General features: G+C 38.1%; 1 protein-coding gene across 1 annotated transcript; it reads left to right on the top strand.

The window, feature by feature from the left end:
* Positions 1 to 225: 225 nt before the first annotated feature.
* Positions 226 to 8,144, top strand: TMED5 (transmembrane p24 trafficking protein 5). Its single transcript, XM_066555811.1, has 4 exons — positions 226 to 414; positions 1,968 to 2,065; positions 2,791 to 2,974; positions 5,241 to 8,144. Exons 1-4 carry the CDS (start codon positions 232 to 234, stop codon positions 5,457 to 5,459), a joined length of 684 nt encoding a protein of 227 aa, XP_066411908.1. The 5' UTR covers positions 226 to 231; the 3' UTR covers positions 5,460 to 8,144.
* The last annotated feature ends 2,576 nt before the right edge of the window (positions 8,145 to 10,720 follow it).

Genomic DNA, 10,720 nt, shown 5'->3' with positions numbered 1-10,720 from the left:
CTCCCGCCGCGCTCGAACTGCGCGGGGCCCCCACGGCGCAGGCGCGGCGCGGCCGCCGGCGCGCTGGGGGCGGGATCGGCGCGCGCCGCCGCGGTGCACTGTGGGCGGGCGCGGCGCGGCGCTGCCGGGGCGGCGATTGGTGCGGCGGGGCGGAGGGGGCGGGGCGGTGCCAGGCCCGCCCCGCCCCTAGGTGCGTGCGCGCGGGGGCTGCGCGCTGCGGGCGCTGCCGCGATGGGGCCGCGGCCGCTGCTGCTCGTGCCGCTCGGGTGCCTCGCGCTGCTGCTGCCGCCGCCCGGCGCCGCCGAGTTCAGCCCTTCCCTGGATAGCGACTTCACCTTCACGCTGCCCGCCGGCCGCAAGGAGTGCTTCTACCAGCCCATGCGCAAGGAGGCCTCGCTGGAGCTCGAGTACCAGGTCGGGGCAGGGCGGCAGGGGGCGTTTCCCCGCGGCGTGTCCCGAGGGGAGCCGGGGTCCCGCGTCCCGCCGTGACGACGGCGCTGCCTCTGCCCGTCTCCCTGTGCAGCGGCTCCGCCCGGCCCTGCGGGGCAGTGCCTGCCCAGGGACGGGTGCCCGCCCCGGGTAGCGGCTGCGGGGCTCCCCCGGCCTGCCCGCAAAGCCACGCTGGAATTGTACACTGTTAGAAGTTCTGCCTTACGGAGTTAAAAATTAACCTCCCCGCCTTTTCAGTTGTTCTAATACGTTCTTTTGGTGGTTTGGGGGGAATTTTTTGTTTCTACTTTAGAGGAGCTCAAGGCGCCATCCTTGAAAAGGGCAGAATGTAGAAAGTTCAGACCTTGTGTCGTAGCCCTAAAGCGTAAGGAACTTGTGCTGATGCAGAGCCCGTACTTGCCGAACTTTGTGCTGATATGAAACACCTTTGATCTCAACGATGAACGTTTTACAGAAACAGCCCAGTTTAACAAACTATCCTTAAGATTTTGCTGTCCTTCTTGAGAAGAGTGGAGTTTTCCAGAGATGTCTGGGATAGATCTCGATCTCAGACATTTCCCCCCCTTACAACAATGACTTTTTTCCCAGTAAAATAGCTACAGGGAGGGAAGCTGCACTCAATATTCTCCCACCTATTACAGTGCCTAGAAATGGGCCAGGATCTCTCTTCCCCCTCCATCTATTTTTCCTCTCTGTTTCCCAACTGAAAGACAAAGCTGAAATTCATGGATTTTTCTAATTTCTAATACTGTTACATGCAGAACTGAACAAGGATGAAAGAGAGGTGTTCAAGCTTTGTTTAGAGTCCTGTCTAAGCCAAACAGAAGTTTATTTTGCACAGAGTAGGATTTTAGTTTGATCATAAGCTAAATAAAGACATTGTTTTAGAAAGGACTAGTGTGAATAACATTATATATGTACCTTATTTCTACTCAGGCATAAATTTCCTAGCACTACTGTTAACAGTAATGATTTGGTTTTCTATTTGAATGTGTAGAAAAGGAGCTCTGTATATTACTGCAAATAGATTTATTTTGTACTTAATTATATTCGTGGCTAAAGCATAAGAGTATTTAACATAGGATGCAGGTAATTCTCCAAAGACATAAGGTAAACACTATACTAACACAAGCAATCAGTGACAGCAGCCATAGAAATGCCAGATTTAGCCATCTCTTGTTGGCATTTTTACAGGTTGTCTAACCCTCCCTGTTGATAAAACTTCATGCATTCTTAAAAGTAATTAGGGAACCGTTCAATATAAGTTCAGCCTGGCAGGTTTAGATTACATTTAGTTTAAGATTCTGAAATTGCCAAAATGCTTTTAGGTTGAGCTGTTTTTCCATCTGTTTCCAGTTAATTTGGTGTCAGCTCATCCAGACAGATTAACCTTTCAGATTATTTTATTTGTCTGTTCCCTTACCTAAAAAAAAGTGCCTTCCCTATAAATGTTGCTGTCAGCAATGCAAACAGGAATTCAGCTGGTCAGAGGTTGGTTATTTTTGTTTGTTTTACAGGTTCTAGATGGAGCAGGATTAGATGTTGATTTTCATCTGCTCTCCCCAAAAGGTGAAACTCTAGTTTTTGATGAAAGAAAATCAGATGGAGTTCATACGTAAGTCTAAAATCTTCAAACTCAGAAGTGTTACATAAAGAACTTCTCTGGTTTCTTTAGCAAATATAACTAAAATGAAGGTTGAGTTCTTCTTATTCCTTGGTATTACAAAAGACTTTCTAATAGGACACTTTGAGAATACCAATTTTCTTTTTATAAACACTGAGTGCTTTTTACATGAATTGTACCATGAAGTGAAGGGTATTTTTGTTTTAATGATAGCCGTTCATGTTCAGTGGATAAAAATCATTATTATGGAGTTGAAAAAGGTCTCCATATCTAATACAAAAAGATCATGTGAGTCATACAAATAAGAAGCTAGAAAGTCCCCTATTTCCAGTCCTTTTGTCAAAATATGTAATATTTGCTGTAATTTTACGATACAGTATAAGAACTCCACTTATTCTGTATTTTTTGTAATGATTAGGAATGATTCAAAATCCCCAAAAAGAAATGAAAGCAAGTTGCAAGTTGAGAACTAATATCAGCACTTTAATATCAGCACTCTTCATCATTTTGAGCCTTTGGAGTCAGTAAGATTGTTTTCCTGTGACTGTGTAATCTGTAAAGTGTCTTTAGAGTTCTTATTTTTATACAAAAAGAAGATTTGGTTATTTCTAAGTGCATAATTGTCAGTCTTAAAGGGAAGAGTATGCTTACAAAACCTGACTTTTTGAGAACCAGCACAGAAAGTGTAGTTAATCATGTTTTGCATATATACACAGTGTGGAAACAGAAGATGGGGATTACATGTTCTGCTTTGACAACACATTCAGCACCATTTCTGAAAAGGTGATTTTCTTTGAATTGATCCTGGACAATATGGGAGAAGATGGTCAGGATGAGGAAGATTGGAAGAAGTATGTTACAGGCACAGATCTCCTAGACATGAAGTTGGAAGATATTCTGGTTAGTATTTGATCTTTCTTTCCATTCAGTGTAAGAGTATTTGGAAAAAACTCAATGTCATGTGGCCATTCTGCCTTGGTCTGTTGCGTCAACCTGGAATGTATTCCAGGTCCATATATTGCTTTTACTAATACAGGAAGTCTAGCAGCATGGATCTCTTGCTTACACACAGAAACTTGAAGATTTTTTCAGAATAGGCCCTTCATCAGCAAGAACAAACTGCCTAGCTCTCAGTCACTTGGTTTCCAATTCAGCTTCCTTTCTTCCTACTGCTACAATGGGACATTCTTCCCTAGCAGCAATGATTTGAATACTTGGAGCATTAAAGTATTATTTAGTCCCAATGATGTAGTTGGAATTACTGCATCATTTTTATCAATGTTTAAAGATAAAGTACTGTATTAGCCTCTCCATCACATCTTTGCAGAAGTATGGATTACTGTTTCTATCTTCAGTAAATTAGATATTCCTATATTAGGTTTTTTGCCCCCAAATTTTATTACATCTTTTCAAACTAATAAACAGAATGAGAGTTAATTTGCATAAAATACAGGTTCATCTTTGCTTAAATTGTATGCTGAGCCTGAGGATTCAGACTACTGCTGAGTCAAAGCTTTTATTCCCTTTATGATCATTAAATACTGAGATTACTCTAGAAGGATTGCTTGGTGCTCCAGTACCACTGTTCTTAATGCTTGGTAGGATGCAGTAAAGCTATTGTTTGTTTGATCATAGTGACAGACATTAGGTATCTTAAAAAAAAAACAACCCAAAACCCCAACAGCTGCACACACCTACTGAATTCATCATGTAGAAAATCAGTGTATTATTTACTGCCATAAACACAATGCAGATTTTTAAATAACAAAACAATGTTTAAAATATTTTATAGGTGTATGATACACTTTTAAATAATAATAAAACCAAATACATAATCTGAAAATCTGACCAGATTTTTAAGAGTGGCAGTCAAGACACTTAGAAAAAAGGAAAATTTCTATGTGAAGTTATGAAGAAAATCCCACTCACACTAATCACAGAAAATACCTAAATGGATTTGATAGATACTCATTTACATACTGGTATCTCTTGAAAAAGAAATGCAGAACCTATCTTTGAGAGCCTTGAAAATCTGACAAAGTAGGTAATTTTTGTAAAGTTAAGATTAGTATTTAATCCCATTGTTTACTTAGCAAGGTATTACTTTCCCTGCAAGCTCTATGAGGGCTAACATAAGCACTTAGTAGTTTAATTCCTAAATGAGAACACATTTTCTGGCAAAAATAGGGAATTACATCTTTAAGTTTAAAGCTCTTGTGTGGTGTTCATTTTCCTTGTTGTGTAACAATGAACTTTATCATCATAACATTATTTGGCTCCCCAGAATAGCTATTTTGAAATATTTTTGTTAAATATGAAACAGAGAAAATGTTACTGCTGTCTTTAGCCTTATGGTTTTGGGGATTTTTAAAAATTATTAGCCTCCTCTTACTGCAAATGTTACTCTTCTCACTAAAAGTTACTTCAGGATCCATAATTATATCAAGAACCTAATTCAGCACTGCATGAGATCAGCTTTTGTCAGTATCTATTATGTGGTGGATGAAACTTCAGCAGATCATAGGACCAGATGTTTACTTACTAATTCAGAATAAAGTGTGATTCTTGAGTGCTGCTGTTGTCATCTCTGGAGTGGTCATGCTCTAGTTCCAGGGTCACAACCTCCAGTTGTCCTGTTCAAGATTTACTGTCAAAATTCTGCTTTTGTGTCAAGGCTGAAGCAGCAGTTTATAGCCACCAGAAGCAGACACAAAAGTAACATTATTGTAGTTTTCTTTTGCTACAGATATAGCCCTGATGGTAGTTTCCATTTAAAAACTCCTTAATTTTATTATGCAGCAGAAAAAATTCTACATTTGCTTGCCACTACGTAATTTTTTTGAGACTAGTTCTGCAGATTCACCACTTTTTATTAGTCCACATAGGTTTGATTTCTCTCTTACCTTCCTACCTATAAAAGAGAAAAAACAAAATTACTACAGAACACTAATGCTACATTAATTCTTTTTAGCCAATACACAATGAACAGGCTAGACAAATTAATGAAAACTGTGATGTATATATTTTAAAATGAAATTAACTCTTCACTTGTCAAGACATTAAATTACAGATGATAACACAATGTTAATAATTTCGTATTTGCTGCAGGATATACACTTAATTCAGGTGGGTTTTTTCCTAAAAATACTCTTTTGTCACTTACCAGGAATCCATCAACAGTGTCAAAGCCAGATTAAGCAAAAGTGTCCAGATTCAGACCCTGCTCAGAGCATTTGAGGCTCGTGACCGAAACATACAAGAAAGCAACTTTGACAGAGTGAATTTCTGGTCCATGGTCAACTTGGGAGTAATGGTGGTGGTATCAGCTGTTCAAGTTTACATGTTGAAAAGTCTCTTTGAAGATAAGAGGAAAAGTAGAACTTAATATTAATTAATGTTCATATTATGATCATAACAATATAACAGCTATGGGGGAGAAGGGAGCAATAAACTACAGTAAAGACTTTTCAGATTCTTTTGAAGAGAGTAAAAATCAGGTTTTCAATTCATATTGAGCTTTTTGGATGTGATAGTGCTGGTCTTGTTTGTGTTTGGGGGTTTTCTGTTGTTTTTTGTGGTGGTTGGTTGGGGTTTTTTTAAACACGAATATCATGCCTCTTCCCAAGCTCTCCCATTTTTCCAAATGCTACTAACTATTTTTTGTACTTGTAGGATTTGTTAATGATTGTTAATTCCTATCTTATGCATAGCACACCTGGTGCATATGCAAAGTAATGTTAATATAACTGTCATTATCTTCATTTTCACATAAAAGTTTAAGTAGTAACTTAGACATTGGTTTAGTTGCTGTTAAATACTGAGTGAATTTACATGTGCCTAAGTTTACAGGATTGGTAGTTACTGTCCTTTTTCTTCAAAGTTATATGTTTTTTTAAATCCTTAGTTTTTGTTCTTTGGCATCATGGAGAAACACTGGGCTAACTATGTAAGAACATGAGATCTCTTTTTATAACAGAGGACTAATGTCAGCACTTTAAAAAAAGCACCATCAATGTGAAATTGAGGCAGTTTTGAAAAACAATTGGAGAAAATAGATACAATTCCTGTTCAAAAATCCTTCTGTCCTGTAGTTGCAAAATCCTGTTTTCCTTTGTGGCTGTTAGACGACACAAGTGACTACATGGTATACAAACAAACACAGGCACGCTTTGAAGTATGACTTGCAAATTCTTAGTTACTGTAACCTCATGGAATTGATAATTATTTAAAAAGCAATTTCTCGTGGTTTTTTTCCTTTTAATAAAGGCAGGGGTTGTTCATGGTATGCCAAAACAAACATTGATTATTGTAGTCTCAAAATCCCTCTTCTTTTCCACTTTATTACAACTATGACTAATGTTAGTCAGGTGGCTTACATAGGCATATAAAACCAAAGCTGTTCACCTAAACTTTCCCTTTTTACTCACCCTCCCAAGTCTTTCAGCTGTGTAAGTACATTCTTCATCTAGCCCATGTTTCTGTACCTAGCTGTTCATCTGAATAAGGCACAAATCACAGGAGCAGTAAGTATAGGCCACAAGTTTTATGATCAACTGAATATGTAGTATCACTGTCACTAAGACAAAGCTAATACCAAATCAGAAATCTAGAATATCTAGGTCAGTGGCTTTTAACAGTGTAGTGAGGGTATAGAGTTTTTGCCAAAACCCCTGGTGCGTGAGAATTAACTTTTTTTAAGTAGTTTCAAGTTAGTAATTTTTACAATGTGCCAAGTCATTGGAATTTCTTGTACAAATGTGTTAACTGCATTTCATCATAAGAGTTTTTAAAAAACTTTATTAAAAACACTTTTTTAAAAAGTGTTTTAAAAACAGTATATGTAGTAATGTTGTGCCTGTTGTGGGGTCATCTGTATGAATGGCAGAGTTGCAACTTTGAGACTTTCTGTGATTAAATAGTGTTTTATGAAGAAAAACAGGGTCAATAGGTGCATTGAAGAAATACATTGTTCAAATGAAACAGATGCTAGCAAGGGCTACAGAACATAGAAACATCACTTCAGCTTCAACTTCAGAGAAGAGGACCTAGCAATAATATTTCTCAATAGTTTTTATAAGCAAAATAATAATTATTATTGTTACAGAACTTGTTATAGAGGGCTCCAAAGGCTGTTGAGCTACTTCATCTTTCTGCAAAACTGTGTCCAAAATAAGACTGTACCCCTTTAAGGTTTTGTGTATCTTACTTCCATATGATGCTTTCTATTCTAAACTGCCCAGAAGTAGAAAGCTTATTTCTGTGATAAGAACAATATCTAGGAAAAAATAATTCTTTCAGCTAAAGTAGCAAATAATGTTTTCCTGCCACTTCCCTGTCCCTCTCCCAGTAGCACTATACTATGTTGTTATCTAGGCTTGCACCACCGTGTGTGATGCTCCAAACCATCTGCAAAATGCTGAACCAGCTCTGGGAAGCTGCAACTAAGACATCTACCTCTGCTCTCCAAGCTACCAGAGTCAGGATTTCAGCTCAGAACTCCAATAGATAAGCTCTGCCAAGTTTGCCAAGGGCACCTTAAGGGATTGGGTTCCCCAGCTGCTCTGCTGTGCCTCTCTGTAGCTCCACATCAGTGGCAAAGCCATGCGGTGTCCCAGCTGAACCTGCTGCAGCTCAGTGTCTCCTGTTACAAACAGCCAGCTCTGGGAGAAGGAAAATGCAACAACTGGCAGCAGAGTTCATCTGGAATTGATTGTTCTGCAACCAACAGAAATTATTGTTCTGCAACCAAGAGCTCTGACTGTATTTGCTCTTCATTCAAGGTCCACTATAGAAAATGAAAGAGGGAATAACTAGAAAGGTTCATTGGCTTTGGCAGCTGGAATATGTTTATGATAGGTGAAGGATTTGGCATTCTAACTTGCAGTTAAGTAACATTGTACTTGGATTTTGAAGAGTAGATTGCTTTTGACTGTATAAAATTTACAGAGGAGAATATAAATTACATTTTTTTTCTTAATGGACTTTTTCTTCCAAATTAAATGTTTTAAGACTTGCAGATGTTGAATAATTATGCAAAACTGAGATTTTCAATAAATCAAGTTTAAACCTGTGTTTGTGTTGTTTTGTAATGAAGGAAGAATGCTATGAATACCTATGAATGCTGCAAAAGATGAAGGATGCTAAGCTAACAGGACATTTGGTTTTAGTAATGCATCTTTTTAATTTCTTCCTTGTGCAGTTTTCAAATTCTGTTCTTATTCACTGCAAATATCAACTTTATCTGTGTAAATAATTTAAGATTTACACAGGCATCAGATCAGTCCAACCTCTGGACTTTGTAAGAGAAAGTATTTAACATACTTAACTGTATTTCAGCAGCAAACATCAACAGGAAATAGTATCACAATCTCAAGCTCACAATTAAGAATCTCATATTCATAACTAGTAGTAATTTATATGATATCATATATTTGTATTATTCATAAAATAATACTCAAGATCCCAAGAATAAAGCTCAAAATATTGGAGCATTTTTTTGGCTAATGGAGTAAAACACAACAAATCCAAGCTTGTTTACCATTGCATAAGACTCCTGAGACACCCAGGCCTGGCCGGAAGCCTGCAAACCACATTGTGAAAGCAATGCAACAGGAACTTCCTTTATGCTGTGTTTTGAATCAATGAAATAGATCATGAAATGCTAAAGTACAATCTCATGTTGTCAGATTGGGCAATTAGTGGTAGGAGCAACAGTGATTTGACTTGAAAAAGTACACAAGCAGTAAAAGGTCTTAAGAGCTATTTTTGGACACAGACATGAGAAATACCTGTAGAAGTTCCCTTTCCTGATCTCTCCAAGCATGCACCATGAGAAATGCCACCTTCTGCCTTCACTTCTGTGCACACAACACAGAAGTGAAGGCAGAAGTGCTTCAGCCTGGCCCATTGTTTCTCGTGCTCAGCAGTGCAGCACGGCCTTGTTTAACTCCACTTGTCAGGGTGCAGCACCAGCCTCACTCCATGACCACATGGTGCAGTGTTAACACCACAGTTTTAAAGATTTTACTCAATTAGTCACAGCAATTACTTTTCTTTTAGCTTTATGGAGCTTTTTTTAATATTTATATGGCAATCTCTTCTAAAGACTCATTATCCCAAAAATTTCATTAAGACAGCCTGACACTAAGAAGGCTGAGCTGTATCTGATATCTTTAAAAACTAGCAATTCCTTCCCTGTGTTTTAAAGAACAAGTCTCCCCAAAACTTTCATTTGAGAACTTAGCAGCTTGTGGTGTAGACAGGAAACACATCTCCTAGTTACTGCTGAGAAATGGCTTCTGTTAAGCCCTTCCTTTTCCATGCTTTCCCCCTGGCTCCAGGAGTACTCTCACAGAAATTCACTATTCATACAGGAGGAATGCTGTATGAGTAACACAGCACAGAGGGGAGTAAGCACAATTTACACAAATAGCTACAGAAATTAAAAATGCAATCAAAAGCTACATAACTTACTGTTTTCAAAACCAACAATTTATATAACTCTTAATTTTTATCACAGACAAAAATAATAAAATAGCAATAAAATAATGAAAAACAACTTGTAAGTAGTAGTAAGCCCACCTACACTGCTGAAGTTTCACCAGAGGCATCTGAATTACATCTCTCATCCTATCAAGTGCTATAGCTGACAACAGTTAATGAGACTTGGAACCCATACTGTTCACAAACTCCTTTCTTCCCTTCATGCATACCAAATTTCTGGAAACAATATCCATCCTCATTCTCCATCTGCCACCTGCTAAATTGGAACACAGGTACATAAGGAAAGCATAGATTTGCCAAAAGAAAAGTTCTAGAAGCATATATCTATACATTTCAACCTTATGTAAAGGGACTGGAAATTAAACATCTATTAGAAGTCCTTTTCTTCTATGCTTAAGGATTTAAAGGAGTTAAAACCTCTCCAGTTGTTAATTAATTCCCTTCCCCACAATTTCCAACTCTTGTTGATGATCTTTAGAATTTTACCCCTAGTACTTTCTGGTTTCTGCTATCATGCAACCAGTTTGTGAAGTTATGAATACCAGATTAGAGCAACCAAATAACACAAAGCAGGCAACCAGTAATGATCATGAATGAGAAAAACAGGTACATAGCAAAGCAGTAACTATCCCACCGGATGGTGACACAAGCAAATGCAATATAGCCAAGTTTTGTGAGTATTCATCAGAGAATGGCAAAGCACAAATGAAGGACTTGGAAGTGGTCCTTTATTTAGAGCAAGATATAACTATTAATTAGCTTCCTGCTTTAAAAGAGGTTTTGAAATAAATGAGCTTGTTAAGAGTAAAACTGCAGATGTCAGGCTTGGAAGGTACTGTGGTGAACATTAAATAAGCAGAAGACTAGGAAACCAAAACCACATGGAAGTCAATCAGTGCCAAACACTAAGTAGCTGACAATAGGAAGTAATTTGAATATTGTCAAATTGAGAAGCTGGAATCATAAACATTCTTAGAACAAGAAAAACACACACTAGTGAAATAGTATCAGTAACAGATTACAAGATTATATAAAAAGAATGGTATGAATTTGAAAAATTCGTATTTGTATGTATTTGAAAAATTAGCTGTATTTGAAAAATTAGCATATGCTGGCAAAATATTTTGGTACTAATGAAAACCA

Source organism: Molothrus aeneus, chromosome 9 (assembly GCF_037042795.1).
Source record: "Molothrus aeneus isolate 106 chromosome 9, BPBGC_Maene_1.0, whole genome shotgun sequence".
NCBI classification, from domain to species: domain Eukaryota; kingdom Metazoa; phylum Chordata; class Aves; order Passeriformes; family Icteridae; genus Molothrus; species Molothrus aeneus.
This window is presented reverse-complemented; position numbering and strand designations above follow the sequence as displayed.

Bases quoted from the DNA above. Each gene is read 5' to 3' on its own strand.
- TMED5 (XM_066555811.1), top strand. From the start codon at position 232: ATGGGGCCGCGGCCGCTGCTGCTCGTGCCGCTCGGGTGCCTCGCGCTG. The intron at 2,066-2,790 runs GTAAGTCTAAAA...ATATATACACAG, and splicing joins AAATCAGATGGAGTTCATAC to TGTGGAAACAGAAGATGGGG. The intron at 2,975-5,240 runs GTTAGTATTTGA...GTCACTTACCAG, and splicing joins TGAAGTTGGAAGATATTCTG to GAATCCATCAACAGTGTCAA.